Source organism: Channa argus, chromosome 17 (assembly GCF_033026475.1).
Source record: "Channa argus isolate prfri chromosome 17, Channa argus male v1.0, whole genome shotgun sequence".
In the NCBI taxonomy this organism is placed as follows: domain Eukaryota; kingdom Metazoa; phylum Chordata; class Actinopteri; order Anabantiformes; family Channidae; genus Channa; species Channa argus.
This window is the reverse complement of record NC_090213.1, coordinates 12,681,916-12,698,058: the sequence shown is the minus strand read 5'-3', so window position 1 is coordinate 12,698,058 and position 16,143 is coordinate 12,681,916. Positions and strand designations below refer to the sequence as shown.

Below are 16,143 nucleotides of genomic sequence, written 5' to 3'. Positions count from 1 at the left end.
GTGGGTGCAATGTTTTTAGTTTTTTACATATCCTAATATTGTTTTTGTTTTTTTTATTAGTGTATTATCCTGTATAGTGTATACAGTACAAGTATTGCCAACATATATTTACAGCTTTTACTTTAGATGCTTATGCTTATATTTACAAGCATAATGTAGGGCTCACTTCACAAAACACACAAGCTCAGCACAAGACTTCACAGAAGCATGTGCACACAGTATATGTTCATCTTGTTTTCTGTCTCCAGGGCACAGACTGACCGTAACTCCTGGGTGGTCCTTACGTCAGCCCTTCTGACTCACTGCCAGGGGTCACAGGTGAAATCAGACCTGCCTCAGCAGGTACTCACCATGGTGCGATCCCTCTATAAGACCAAACACAAGCTTCCTTCACAGGTAAATAGCAAACAGTCCTACCTACATTTCTAACTCTGAATCGCCTATGGTGTCATTTTCTCTAGTATCTCTGAAACATAGTAAACTTGGAAGTCAACAAAGACATTTAGGTTTTGGACAAAATAAATATGAATTATTTTAAGCTATGTGGTAATTTTTCAATAGTAACACAGGATTTATGATTTATTGCAATGACCAACCAAATCAGTTACCAAGTAAATAATTACTCCAAGACGTTTGCACGGGCCTTCAGATTTTAGTCAATATTAAATTACCAAAAATTTAAATGATTGGTTAAAAGAACAAGTCTCACTGAAAAACATTTATATCTCTGCAACACTGCCAGGCTGTTCTGTTTAGGAACATTTTAACCTCAAAAATACTCAAAAAAGTTACTCACCTTTAATAGGTTAGTTACATTATTACAGTCATATTAATCATTTAGTAATATACTGTAAAATGTGTAATGTTACGTTAGCAGAATTTAGTATAATGATTACTCCTACTTTCTTAATATTTTCTCTTGCATCTTAAAGTTTAGTAAGTCCTTATAATAGACTGCGCTTACATGCACTAAGTAACCGGGTACTCAGAGAAATCGGCTTTCTCAGGTAATCTGGGAGCGGTGTTTAATGCACTTAAGAAACCTGGTTACGGGAAATCCGGATATACATGCAGCAGCAGAGTCACCTGATTTCTCCTCCACCTCTGACTTATTTTGGGAGCCTGGCACGTAGGTTTTAGCTATATACTGACTCTCTTTCTCGCTCTCTCTGTGTGATTATGTGAAAGCCAGGGGGAGAAACAGGGAAAAAATAAGGAGGCACATGAAGCTGATCCATAACAGTCACAATTTAAAAACTCCGGGGGGAAGTGACTTATTTAGACATCTATGAGGCACTTTGTGTTAGGAAAATTTTCGGTGGGACCTTAGGCAAACTTGGCATTCGCATTAACCCATTAACGATCTCTGCTTTCATGTATTTACTCAGATGCATGTCCCTGTCTGCAGCCTTTTGTTAGGCACACATAGGCAGTTGGAGAAAGATTAGAAAACTTGGTTACGCGTATTCATGGCAGAGAAATCGATGTTCCCCCGACAGAAGTGTACCTGTGGAAACCAGGTTTCCCTAATCCCCTACCCAGATTTTGGAAACCAGCTTAAAAAATCAGCTTTCCCAAGAAAGACTGTAACCTGGTTACTTAAGTCCATGTAAACACAGTTTGCACCGTGGCCTTTCTGTTTAAAGTTTGTTCTCCCCGTGCTTGCAAGGGTTTCCTCGGGGTACTCTGGTTTCCTCCCACTGTCCAACGACATGCATGTTAGGATAAATGGGGACTTCAATATAGGTGTGAATGTGTTGGCCCTGAGACAGACGGCCGACCTGTCCAGTGCCGACCCCGCCTCTTGCCCTATGACAGCCGGTATAGGCTCCAGCCCTCCCCGCAACCCTACACAGGATAAGCGTTACAGATAATGCATGGATGGATGGATGGATGATTTGCATCAACGCAATACACTGAAAACTCGCATTTTCAATTCCTGTACACCTCTATCTATCTCCTTTGTTATCATCAATTTGTGACTAAGCTGGTTTGGATTAAGTGTAACCTCACTGTGGTGCCATCTTTTCACCCCATATCTTAATGCAGGAGCCTAAAGCTATTAAACCACGTAACCCACAGCAATGTGTTAGCATCAGTTCAGTGCTTTTTGCTATGTGCTATAGGCACTAGCCAATGTTTGATATCTGACGGCCTCTAATGCTATTCATGCCCTGCTGAGCACCATGGAAGCGGTAAGCCTAATGGCATTCTGTATGTCTAGCGCCAGCTGACTGTGATATTAGTTTAGCACTAATGCTATTCAGTGTGAATAGGCTAGTGTCTGCCTGGCTGTCTAATATTAGTGTGGGAAGGGGGTGGGAGGTGGAGAAGGAGGCCTTTTACTCTCTCTTGAACAGCTTTAATTTGAATCTGCTGGAATGAAACCGGCAGAGCATGGGGGAGTCAGATTGCATTGTGATATCCATATATTACTGAATGGGACTGCAACAGGACGGTGAGTGTGTGTATTTTTGTGTGTAGACCTTTTTAAAAGTATTATGTGCCTGTATGTCTGTACAGTATATGCACATCTATTAACCTTCACTGTGCCTCGCCTACTCTCTTCCCGCTGTCTCCTCTTCTCACCTTCTCTTCTCGCTTCCTTTTTTTTTTTACTGTCTTCTGATTACATTTCTTAATTTACATCCCTCTTTTTCCATGTCCTTCCTTCATCTGTTCACCCTCACGTTTGTCAATTCATCTACCTCTTTTTACTCTCCAGTGTATCAGACACATAGCCACCCTGCTGCTCCAAAACCAGCCCTGCCTCCTACAGCCTGCACTCAAATTAATGGCTGAAAGCGGTGATGAGCATCTGCTGCAGCTGACTCTGGATCAGATCAATGGCATGAGCGCAGTAAGTACATATGTTCAGATGCAGACCACCCTCATTTTAGACAAAAGCTTTTTTTTTATTATTGATATCAATGCCATTTGATTTTCAAATAACTAAGTCATTATTTAAAGTTATTTAGAACTATTTTAAACTAAACTTATTTTACAGTGAACAATGCATAACCCAGGTTTTTCACTTCATTAATGATATAAAAAAAATAGCGATGAACATAAAATTATTAAAATTGTTTTCAATTAATTTTGTCTTTATTCATAATCCTGTGACCCCATCCTGTTTAGCACCATCTCTTTGTTATGACCTTTTTTGCTTTCCTTTTCAAAATGTTTTATTTAAATAATTTTTTGAAGCCTGAAGAGAGATCCAACTTATTTCATAAAAATTATAAAAAAAAATACATGAATTTATGAAGCTGCACTCTTGCAGGCCTCAGCGACGTGCTTTAGCTAATGTATAAAAAAGTGTGAGAAAGACCTAGAAAGGTGGAATACAAAAGCCGAGGCAGAAAAGAAGCAATTGATGAAGATGTAGGGAGGAAGATGTAAGTCTTGAGGGCAGAAAGAATTTATGAAACCTTCACTTTTGTAAGATAAGAATGAAGTTCTTCAAAATAATCTCAACATTCAAGTAACCTAACATCTATCCACTTTCCAACTGTCCTGTAGTTATGGAGAGTCACAATCAGATAAGAAAGTAATCATTTAAGACTGTGTGGGCTGTTCTCCACTGTTCCCTGATCAGATAAGCAGTCGTCACAAAGTAGGCCTCTCAGACCCAGAAGACCCTCTCTTTGTTTCTAAATCAGATAAGAGAAAACCTCACTATTAAGTGATAGAGACCCTATTAAATGAAACATTAAAGCTCCTATGTCCCATACACCTGAGCGACATGCTACTTTTATCGCGCAGAAAAAGGGGAGCGGGAGTGAAGGAAGCAGGGTGTTGAAGGTGTTAAGAATAAAAGGTATGTGATTTAGATGTGGGGAGAGGAAATCAAATGGAGAAGGAATAGGTGTTGAGAGGGAGAGAGAAATGGGACAAGGAGGGAAATTACATAGACAGAGTCAGTGTATGAAGGTGTAACATTAAAATGTGAGCAAGACTTTGGTGGAGAGGACAGAGTAGGGTGCACGGCCGGACTGAGCGAGGAAAAGACGGAAAAGATAAATCACAGAGAGCTAGACAGAGCTAGACACGTGGTGTGTCACACTGCTTTGAGAAGCAATCTCCCTGAATGAACGGGGGCTTGTTTGGAGCAGCACAGAGCAGTGTTCATCTGAAGATAACATCGACAGAGACAGAGAGAAATCATCTTACATCTAATACATCTGATAATGTTTTGGCTCTATGCTGGTTGTGCAGCCATGTGCAAGTAGTTGCGGGTGTGTGTTTGCCTGTGTGCATGTCTACCTTATCTTAAAGTGAATGAGAATTTGTCTTTGTCTGTGTATGTGCATCTATCAAGGCGTGTTTATACCTATGTTTTGTTACTAATGGGTTTTGAAGTGGAGTTTGATTTTCTGAGACTATTTTGAGATTTCTTTACCCAATTTGTATGTTAAAAACACATTGTTGCAGATATCTTAAGGCCGTGTTCTCTCTCCGAGTTCTTATATGTCAATGTGAGTAAACATGAGGTTAATTGCTGGGTTGCTATCCTGCAGTGACTGCTTTTGTATACCTGAATTTAGATATAGAGTTTTAACATGACTAAAAATGTGCAGATACATTGTCTGCTTAACAACTGTATATACGGTCTTACTGATCCAGCATAGATCTCTGCAATATGTACAGTATCCAGTCCTAGTTAAAAAAAGTACACAGGTCTTTGTCTGGTGTTTTGCTTTGAGGTGACATTCATTTTGTTTGTGCTGTCCACAGTATTTAAAAAAATAAATGTTAAAATTCAAATGCAAATTGTAATTGTAGAAACATCCTGGTTGCTCTGGAGACTTTCAAAATGTCTCTTTCATCAGCAGTTCCAATCAAAATTGTGTATGTGGGTTATCCAGGAAATTCATGTTACAGGGAAAATATGTTCCATTTGTAAGACCCTGTTAAAGAAGAATTACATAGAAATAGCTAACACAAGGGGGTTAAATAGCAAGTATTCCCATAGCTAAATGGGGGGGGTGTAATTAAATAATTCTCACCATTCTTCTTCAAACCCTCTCACACTTTATTATAACTACATTTTAGCTGATACGAGAGGACAACACCCAGAGGCCTTTTATCAGACCTACAAATAGCCTGGACTTGTTGGCAGCTGCCACTACCAGATCAAGTTGATCGTGTCGAGGGAAGATCAGAAATAATTGATTTTAACTTCAGCGTTGTCGATCAGAAATTGAGTGTAGGAAGCTTAAAAGCATAAAAACGGTTGACTGACTGTTGTTATTCAGCCATTTAAATGTTTCATTGAGGTTTTTCTATCACAGTTTACGAAGCCAAGCGCACAGATTTTAACTGTATAGTGACAGAAAATGCTTCTTTTTCAGAGTATTTGTGTTGCAGCACAGTTAACATTACATAGGGAGAGAAAGGGAAAACAGCTGATCCACAATGGGAACTGTCTGAATTATTTTTTAAAGTCCATGGGGGAAAGTGACTTATATAAACTTAGTTAAAGTGTTAGTTAAGGTCTTTGTTGGACTAAGGACCCCGCGCTTTATTCTCCTTTCACTCAGCTGTTTGTTCCTGTCTGTCTTTTGTTCAATACCTGCTCAGTTGGAGAAAGCTGAATAGAAACCTGATTACGATTATATGGCAAAGGCAAAGGTGAAATCTACCTGAAGACAGAAATCTACCTGAGGAAACCAGGATTCCCTAATCCCCTACCCCAAAAAAGATAAATTCTGAACATGGGCAGGACAGTTTTGAAAGGGTTAGCTCTGCCACTTCAAAGCCAGAAGACCACCTATTTGAATCCACCTACCATCTACATCTTTTTTGTGTGGAGCTTGCACGTTCTCCCTGTGCATGCGGGGGTTTCCCCGAGGTACTAGGGTTTCCTCCCACAGCCGAAAGACATGCATGTTACTAGGAGACTCTAAATTGTCCATGTGTTGTGAATGGTTGTCTGTCTGTGTATTTGTGTGTAGGTTGGCCCTGAGATAGACTGGTGACCTGGCCAGGGTCACCCAATGAAAGCTGGGATAGCTGGTAAAGAAAGACATTTATGTGGCTCTACGTGTATATTTTGTTCCAATACACTGCAGTGAACTGTAGGTTAATAGATATGCTAAGCTGTATTGCAGGAGGCCAGAGTCGGCTTTGTGGAATTGAAGAAGAGACGTGGTAGTACCACGGACCTTTTGAAAGTGAGACAATTAAGTAGTAGAAATAGCAGGTAATGTAGAAGAGGTTGTATTGTTCTTAATGATGCGGGATAATACAGTGCAAATATGCAGGCATTTATTTCTTTTCACTTGCAGTACAAACACGTGTGGCTTCTACTTTCCTCCCATTATTTCTTTATGTCCTGTCCCACCTTTCCCGCTCTGCTCCGTCTAGTGAAGATATATGGTCCCTGGATGAGCAGAGGAGAGCAGTGGAGCAGGCGAGCCAGGGGTTAACACCAGCCTGACTAATGGGAGACAGAGATAAGGGCCGATAAGAGCTGCCCTGCCAATATGAATGAGCTGTCAGTGCATTGTGCAGCATAAATAGATGCTGCTGCACATGTTCACAAACACGCGCTTGCATAGTTGCAATACACAACAGTAAAATAATGGGAGTTTTTACCTGTTTGTGTTCTTAACTCTTCCCTCTTCTTTTCTCCTCCATCAAATTTTACTTTGCTAGACAAAAACACATATCTAGTTTTTTAGTTGGAGTTTAACTGAAATGACAGTGGCTAGCTAATTGAGCTAAGTTTTGCTCCATAAAAAAAAATGTAAAATGGCCTTATTCCATTCTAGCATTACCTAATCTTGGTGATTATCCGGTTTACTTGTCTATTGTTTTAACTTAACATTATTTCTCTTTTAGTAATAAATGTGAAAAAGATAATAACAGGGGTATAAGTGTTGATCACATTAACTGATTTTGAAACGTAAACTTCGCCAAACCCAAAAAAGTGCCAGACAGAGCTGACGTTAGCCTTGTGTCTATTTAACATCGAGAACCAGCTCCTCCACCAGGAGGACTGACTACACAGTAGATGTGCTAGTTGTAAAGGCTCATTAATGTAACTTACCAGTTCATACTTACTTACTAAAGAAGACCAACCTATATTGTCATTGAGCACATACATGTTACAATGAAATTCTTTCTCTGCATTGAACCCATTCCCCTGGGGGGAGCAGTGGGCAGCCTGTATGCTTTAAAAAAGCAGACAACACCCTCGAAACTCCTACTGTCCTTGCTTCATAAGGAGAAAGCCACAGCATGTCACACCTGCTCTGCCTGCTTTTGTTTTCTAAGCTATGGTTTTATGTAGGGGATGGTTTTAAAGAGCAGCTAGTTTTATAATCGACCTTCAAAAATTTTAATTCTTCCTTAATAATTTTTGCATTTATTACTTGTTTTATTTTCATTTATATGTGTTTGTGCTTGTGCTTGTGAAGTCCTCGCAAAGAATCAGACAGAACATGTCTTTCTGTCCACTGGAGTGAAGTTAACAGGCCTGTGTGGGTAGGTGTGTTTGATTGAGTGATTATGTGTCTAATTGCTTGTTTAAGTGGGCTTGTTTACAGCTTTTGTGCCATATTGGACCTGTTAATCTAGCTGTGTTTGCTTGCAACTCAGTGTGTTGATCCTCATCTGCTCTCAGCGCTTGTGTGTGTTTGTGTTTGCTCATGTGCATCACAGCTCACGTTTATTTTTATTTTTTGGCTTCACAGCCTCCTCCTCTGTCACTTTCAATCATGTCATGCTGTAAGCAAGGACTGTTCGGTGTAGTGTGTGCGCACTCAGTTTGCTGCATAGCTAAAGCCTAGGGACAGCTAGGATGGAGGGACAGGTTCAAAGAGCTCAAGGAAGGAAAAAAGGGATAAGGGAAGGTGGAAGAGAAGATAGTTGTGTGTTGTCTGGCATTCCTGAGAAGCTTTATGATTTAAATGATAAAAGAAGGCTCGGTCATGCATTATGTATTAGGCATTGTACGTGTATGGTAATTCCAATTAAGCTCTCAGCTGAGTTTAGCTAAGGGTAGGAGAGAGCAAAGGAAAAGCATATACGGGAAATGAGAGACATGCAAAGCGAGAACAGAAGAAAGGGTACAAAAATTGACCAGACCAATCAGGCAGCATTTGGCAGCCTTTGAAAACAAGCAAGAAAGACAACCTTGGCTGTCTTTTGCTGGGTGGGACAGCGAGAAATGATTAGGTAATAACAAGATTAAGAGGGGGGTTGGACATCTTATGGTTGCAGTTTGATGTGCCAGTTCTCTCGTCATGCTGAGTGTTTGTTCATTCACTCACAGCACACACCTGCTACAAGCATAAGCGCACACACAAGACAGAAAATGCCTCTTATTTTCGCTTCACTGAAGAGATAGACAAGGTGTTGTTTGGACCTTTAGAGAAGACTTGGAGGGGCTTTTAACCTGACACAGAAAACAGGCCTGAACACGAAAATATATATACACCCCAGGACAGGTTTTCATGTTCCCCTAGCTCTTGACCTTTGAGAAAGAAAGGAAGGCATGATGGATGTATTCCCACCTCAATCAGATTCTATTTGTGCTGAACTGTTTGTAAAGGAGAGGCCTGGACAGACTGCTGGGAAAACTCCAAAACTCAGAGAGTAAGAGAACAAGGGGGAGATGGGAGGCAAGAGATGGGACTGCAGATGGGATGGTTGCAGAGTCGTTTCTGGGGATGCCTTTTTACATAAAGGCTTCAAGCTGATGTTGTAGCAAGCCTTCACACTGTGGAAGTGTCCCTAAAGAGACATGAACTCCTGGATTGCTGCTGCTTTGCAGCTGAACTCTCTATTTCAGACATACAATATGTGGAGGACAAGTCAAAGCACTTCCATTGAATCAGAGACACAAAAACCTGTGTTTTAGCCACGCCGGTCTCGCCCAATCTGTATGTTTAAAACCTAAATAACTATCAAAGATAAGAGGAATGTGGGTATTATACTTAGCTTTTTTATTGATGGTTAAGTAAGAAGTCTCATGTCTATGACGCCCATTAGTGTAGCTTACAATAAAACTGGACGCACGAGGGAACAGCCAGCCCCGGCCTGGTAAAACTACAAATGATTGTATTTACACTTCAGTGTTCACTTCTACAAATTAAACAAACATATTGTATGGTAGTAAACTTGCGATGTGCTGGTAGCCAGATTTTGCAGGCTTTGGGCTGAGGCAGGTTAGCTGTTTGCCTGTCTTTCTGTCTGTATGCCATCATAAGCTAATTGTCTTGTGGAAGAAGCTGCATTTTAATGGGCACATTTGAGTAGTATTGATCTACTTGTCAAACTTTCTGCGAGAAAATAGTGTCATTCCCAAAAAGTCAAATGAGTCTTTACTCACATTTTGCTTGAAATGAATGTTATATGACTATAATTTACAGCAAATGATCAAATAATTATTTGATTCCACTGAAGGTTGATAAAAATAGTCGTTTATCACTATTCTGTACAGTCCCCAAATTAATTCCCACAGTATTAAGAAACATCAATCATTTAATAATAAATAGTGTCCTTGAGTAAAAATGTGCGTCGTGGTTGCAAAGAAAAACCAAAGCAGGACATTTATTTAGTGAGTCTGTAACTTTAGAAACTATATAAAGGAAGACTATTTATTTTACATTCAAGACCCTGTACAGGTAGTGGTCCTCTGAACTTTGCCATTGGCCTCAGTTGTCTGTAGCCTACTGCGTAAGGTAGGTGTGAGCCCCGGACAAGCAGCAGTGCCTGAAATGTGACAGAGCTGTTCATGCTGTGTAAAGGACATAAAGTTATCAGCTCCGTTCTGATATCAACATTCCCCTCCATCCCTCCATCTCCCTGCCGCTTCCTCACATCTATTTTCAGCTCGACTGTCACTCCAACTGACTCTAAGACTCAAATCTGCTGTCTCTCTTGACACCGTCAAACAGTAATAGCCTGGGAGGCGTACGTGTGTGCATAAGTTGGTGTGCATGGAGGACTGGTCCTGCAATCAAATCATGTTCTGTGCCTTGCTCCCCTCCACAACGAACCAGGGCATGCAGGAATGATAGAATTTGTGTATATTAATAAGGAGTTGGTGTTTCAGTGTGTCATTAAATTGGTCACAGTACACAAAAGCAAGGCTGATTTCTTGTGCTCCAAACTTGTACGGCGTCAACCCAAACTCTCTCTCTGTGATCTGTTACTTACTAAAGTGGTCTCCTCTGAAGCCCACAAGCTGTAATATCTGAGGTATTTAACTGCATTGCCCCTCCCTGATTGTAGAGTGACATAAATATTTCCTGCTTCTTATTTTTGGAGGCCACCTGGTAGAGCAGTCTTCATGCATGTGCCCACAGACCCATATGTATTCTGTAGGTGTAGACAGTGCAGGTGATCTGAGCAGTGCTACTACTGTATGAATTGCCTTGAAGTTTTGTAAACACATTAATAGTTGTCACAGGATGAATCCCTGACTTTACCTTTGACTATAAGGTTGTTATTTTACAGTATGTTCACTTCTACGAACAGTCCCCCATAAAGATTTTGCCTCTAAATAAATAAATTTATATTATTTGTAAAATGAGACCCGGATGGTCTAAAACCTCTCATCCAAGTCTAGTGTGGGTGAGAAACCTTGTCCTTGATGTCACACTATAGAGGTAAACAGTTTGAGCATATTTTGTTCATTCTTTTGACACATGTATTGTATCTTACTTGCTCCTTTACTTGTAAAGTTTAACATCATCTTTGTAAGTTATTGAGTTGCGAAATAGGTCAATGTTCACTGCAGCTCCACAAATCCCACAAAGTATATTTGTTCTGGTTTTCTGTTGAGGCTCCGAAATCAAAAGTTTGAAACTTGAAGTGTTAAGTTGTTTTGAAGTGCCTCTCTGTGGTGCTACTGTGCATTCAGCCCTTGGAAACAGTTGGAGCACTTAAAAATGTATGTATCTGATGCTTTCAGTGAATGTCTGCCTTTCTCCTCACTGGCTCGCGCCCTTCATCTTTTTCCATCATACATTTTCCAAACTCCTTAATCATTCCATCTCTCTTGTCTTTCTTTCCCTATAATTCTCTTAGCAACCCATTGACCTCCTCACCCACCTCTGTCGCAAGATCAGAAGTCCCTCAGAGTCTCCCCCTCCCCCAGCTTGTCATGATTTATCTGGTCCTCTCTATTGATTAAATTGTTAGTCATGCATCACATACTGTATCTCTATAACTGCCATTCCAACCCCTTCATCACCCTTTTTTTTCTTGACCCAAGCATTCATAAACTTAATCACAACTGTTTAAAACCTGCATTAAAACCCAGATCTGTTTTGGGACACAAAGCAGGAGTATGATTGTCATTGACAACAGTTGTCTCTCAACTCTCATGTGAGATGTTTAGGTTCACTAATATCCAGTATCACATGAGTGAAGGGACTCTGTTTAAAAGTTTTATGATTTTAAGGATGAGTTGTCCTTCGAGGAGAAGAAATAGAGCGAGGCTAGCACAGAGATGAGAGAATTTTGAGGTGGGGGAGAGAGATTCATCTGGCTCTGCTCCCCTTCTCTACTACAGAAGAGAAGACATGAGCTCCACATTTATAATTGATCTACCTCAGCTCCAGAAATACCCTGACAGGGACTGGCTGTTGTGCTTCGTGTGTGTGTGTGTGTGTGCACGCTCACATAATGCACGTCTAGTTGAGCAAGTGCAATTTAATAATAGAGACAGCAAACAGGTGAGAAGCAGAGGAGATGGGCTGAGTCACAGATAGAGGCACAGAGATGGCCTTTCAACCCCAGCACTCAACAGCAGCCCGAACGGCATTTAGCTGTAAGAATTTGCATGCATTTCAATGATGTAAAGAGGTGGAAGATGGAATTAAAATATTACATAAAGCCTTCTTTATAGCTGTGGGAATATGTGTTCTGAATTGTTTTGGAAAGTGAGACTCTTACAGCTCCACATAGCTGTAGAAAAGCAGAATAGTCTGTGTTTTTGGTGTGTGGGTGTGTGTGGGTGTGCATGCATGTGCCATCGGAGTGTAGGTCAGCGTCAAGGTCATCACACAGTGTGACCTCATCGGGTTTCATCAAACAACGTAATCACATACAGCGGCTTGTAACTCTCTACATTTAGCAGCAACTTTCATTGTTTTCCCAACCACTAGATGTCTAGAGTACGTCTGCTCAATGATACCTTTTTACTTGGCAGACACAAGCTACATATTTGCCAAATTTCTTTCTAGTTTTTATGGCTTATGTTCTTTGCAGGGATAAAAAGAGGCAATCACACTTAAAAAGGAAAGTTAGTTTCTCCTGACTCAATCATTACGTGTTTACACTTTCTCATCATCTCTTTTCCCTCCAGGAGACGGCTTCCTCCTGTGATGCCGAGCTCCTCTCGTTGCTCCTGGACGCCGGGCTCCTAGTGGGATGTGTCTCCTCAGCCCTGTACCCCCTGCTCACCTCCCACATGCTGTCCCACCAGCAGGAGGGAGGCTGGGATGTAGAGAAAGCTGCTGCAGAGCTGCTGACTGCAGGCCACGGCCCCGAAGCGGGATCTCTGCTGCTGGCTTTCCGCGGAACCCACCAAGCCCAGTTCACCTTCAACTCTGCTTTGGCTGTTCTCAAGAAGTGGCTATGAAAAGCAGGAGGTGGAACAAGGTGTGAAGGATTGATCATGGAGGGGATGCAGTTTGGATCAGAGTGATAAGAGATTGCGAGGTGTTGAAAGAGTTAGGTTGGATGGAGATCTGAAGAAATTAGTGCAAGGCGAGAACAGAAGTGACATCAGGCCGTACCTCTGCATTTTGTTCTGTAATTGAGTTTCAGGTTCATCAACCGACGACACATAATCAGCAGCTGCAGTGTTTGCCTTAAAGGTACATTATCGGATGCCTTTAATAGAGAAACATCTGCTCAACTAGAGACACACGTATAGAAGTACACAAAGCTCTGTCTTTCCTCAGTCATGAATGAATGTTCAGACGAATGGCTGATCAGAAAATACACTCACTGCTTACATTAATTTGTGTGTGTGTGTGTTTGTGTGTAGCTGGGAAGCAGTGGGTGGATATTAGCCTATTGTTCCGTGACAGGTTTGCCTCTTTGACGTCCTATCATTAAACACTCTGCCTCTGCCTCTGCTCCATTGTTTTCCCCCTAATAATGTCTAATTAATTCCTGCTAAACAAATTAGCTCAGCAGCTGCCCCACACTGTGTGTGCACGTGTGTGCAGATGCACCAGTACTGTATGTGAGCACTGACAACACAGTGATATGTAGAGCTAATGATTATGAGAAGTAAATATGGATGTGTGTGTGTGTATGTACACAACATTATTTGTTTAGCTTGATAGATTCCAGGTTTTATTCTGTACCCCCCCGCCCTTTCAAAGTTGAAATGAATAAAAATCTAATGATGCAAATGAGTCATTATGTTGAGTTTTATAGTAATGATAGAGGAAAAAGTGCCCAACACTTGCATCTACTTTAATAGACATGTGTAAGTCTTTGTTGTTGTTGTTTTCTTTGATGACACTGTTAACATTGCTTTTCTTTTCAGTGAATGGGTCCTATAATGATTGGAGTTTCATCTTACATTGAAAATATAACAGAAAATATTTGCATTATAATTACAGCATTTTCCCATTGTTTTAACATAATTGCATCCCCCTGATCGGCATTTATTTTTGCTTGCCCTCACATGCACTCTTTGCTTTGTTACACAATCATTTTAAATCAGTTGAGCAAACTGTTTTCTCTGGTCAACATGCACAAATCCATAGAGGCCTTGGAGCAATCAACTGCTTTCACCCACACTCTGAATTTGCTATTGCTAAAAGCTTTTATAGCTTTATTTTTCCTGCCCAACAGCCCTTGATTTTTTTGAGAAATTAGTTGCAGGGCAAGGATTTAGTGAGTGGCTGTATGTGCGTGTGTGTGTGTTTGGGCGGGGGGGTCTAATTTATCTTGTTTGTCAAAGTGTTCAATGAAACTAATAAAGTGGTGCTGATTGCAGGTCCCCAGAGCAGCCAGTCTTGTTTAGAATGTGCGCAAAAGAAAACCATAAAATAAACCTGTGAAACCGAGCTTTAATGAACAGCAGGAGAGAATCCAGCATTTGGGTGGTGATTAAGCAAGAAAAAGATGAGCTTCTTCCTCACTCACTGAATCTTCTGAAAGAAGCAGTTTACATTTTTATTATATTGTGATACTGAGGAGACAGACATACCCAGCCCAGACAACCCAGACACAAACAGTGATCACCGGCTCTGACCATTAAAATATCTTCTGTCTCTCAGCTCATTTAGGTTTTGGCAGAAGCTTAAAAACCACGTGGTCAGCGTCAGGGAAGAAGATCAATAAGCCCCAGAAACATTCCCAAAAGTCTTGACTTCCAGCCAAGGTTCAACCATGTTCAGTCATGGTTTGTTAATTACGCCCCTTCCCCCAAAATAATGAACGTGCATTTCTATTGTGACAATACTACACTATACCACAATATTATCGTATGCATACCTTAAGCTACTTAGGTAGAAAGAGCCCCACCTTCCCAGCCAAATAACACTTCTTTTGTCAACTAGCTATAATTATCTAGTGCCCAGATCAGTCCCACCATTGTGGAAAATGTTCTTCACACTGTACAAAAAGGGGAAATATATTTTACTTGCATCAATGCACTTTTGAAAAATTTATTTAAAATTTATTCCTCCCTCCATCCTTAGCAAATGTCACCAAATGATTTTCCAAGTGCAGAAAAAGATCAATGGACTGGGTGTATGAATTGCACCAGGATGCCTTGACCCCCAGCAAACTAAGCACCTTTTGTGAATTACTGCCCCCTACTGGTTAAGTAGTGTCGTCGTTGCTTCATTTGTTGCTTCTGTATTTGATTATTTTAAGTTAGCTTCACTCAAAAACAGTGAGTAATAGTGTTTTCTAAAAATCTAAGATAGGATTACTACTGTATTTTACATTGAGGGTGGGCCTGGCCAAGCTGAAGTTCAGAAGAAGCAGGATGAATAAGCAGGACAATGACCCTAAACACCGGAGTAAATCTATTACAGAAAGGCCTCGGAAGCACAAAATCCACCCTTAGAAGTGGACCAGACAGAGCCCAGTCCTCAACCCAAGTGAGATGCTGTTGGGTTTAAAAATGCTTTCTCTCAGGTCATGTTGCCTCAAACTAGGTCGACAGTACAAGACAGCACCTTGTTCTATAGTACTTTTTGTATAGTTTTTTTAGTACCTTTTCTTTGAGAGTTCTGTTTGTAAAGACTGTGCTTTTGTCATACCCTGTGACTTGAAGAAAAGCCACTGAAATAACCATGCAGTAATTTCTATGCACATCTACACCTGCATCTGTGCAAATGACACTTGATACAGAACTTGACTTGATAAGTGAACGAGCCTAAAATGGTCACATATTCTAATACTGCTAAACTAACGAGTGCACATGTGACCTTTACCTGTTTTCCAAATAAGCCCAAGCAACCCAAACCAGTGAGAGGAGTAAAAAACAAAAACAGATAATGTCATATAGGAAATAATACAGTAAGCTTAGTTGTCATTGTACTTGATGCCTACTGAACTGTGGGACCAGTAGCTTCCAGGCCATTTAAAACCATAATAAGCACATATATGTTTGCATATTTTCTTGTTAACATTCTCTGGCTGTAGTCAGTTCTTTTAAGTGAAAAAGTAAACTCCATTTTGATTTCTGCATTGGTTTTGTGAAAACTATTTTTGCTGCCTCCAAAGACAAAGTAAGTTAATTTCTTCAAATTCCCCCACTGTAAAGTTTCTATTAAATAAATCTCTTTTTGAGACCCCCTTATGTTTTTGGTCCATGAGTGCACAGTGGTATTTACCTGCCTAACCCTGCTGTCATTTATAATACTTTTGGGCCAGCCAGAATAGGAATATATTTTATTTCAACATTGTGAAATATTCACCTGTAATTCACTTTGGCAGGCAACATTTAAAACAGCTGCTGAAGTAGAGTAGCTCATATCCCTGACAGGCCAGAAATTGAATAAAGAGCTGTGGCTTTGAGGTATTTACCCTGACAGCAATATTGCTGTGTTTCAAGCCCATTGATAAGAGATGGGGTTGGGTCTATATATCAAACAAGAAAGTAATGAATCACCCCACCTGTGGGAGGGCTAGAAGAAAATGAGACAA

At 40.6% G+C, this 16,143-nt stretch overlaps 1 protein-coding gene across 1 annotated transcript in view; it reads left to right on the top strand.

Moving 5' to 3' along the window:
• The window catches only part of nbas (NBAS subunit of NRZ tethering complex), a 138,808-nt gene extending 123,773 nt beyond the window's left edge, over positions 1-15,035 (top strand). The window contains exons 51-53 of the mRNA XM_067481454.1: positions 249-396; positions 2,726-2,860; positions 12,326-15,035. Of these exons, the coding sequence (XP_067337555.1) occupies positions 249-396; positions 2,726-2,860; positions 12,326-12,601 (559 nt within the window). The 3' untranslated portion in view covers positions 12,602-15,035. The remainder of the gene's footprint in view (positions 1-248; positions 397-2,725; positions 2,861-12,325) is intronic.
• Positions 15,036-16,143: the final 1,108 nt, after the last annotated feature.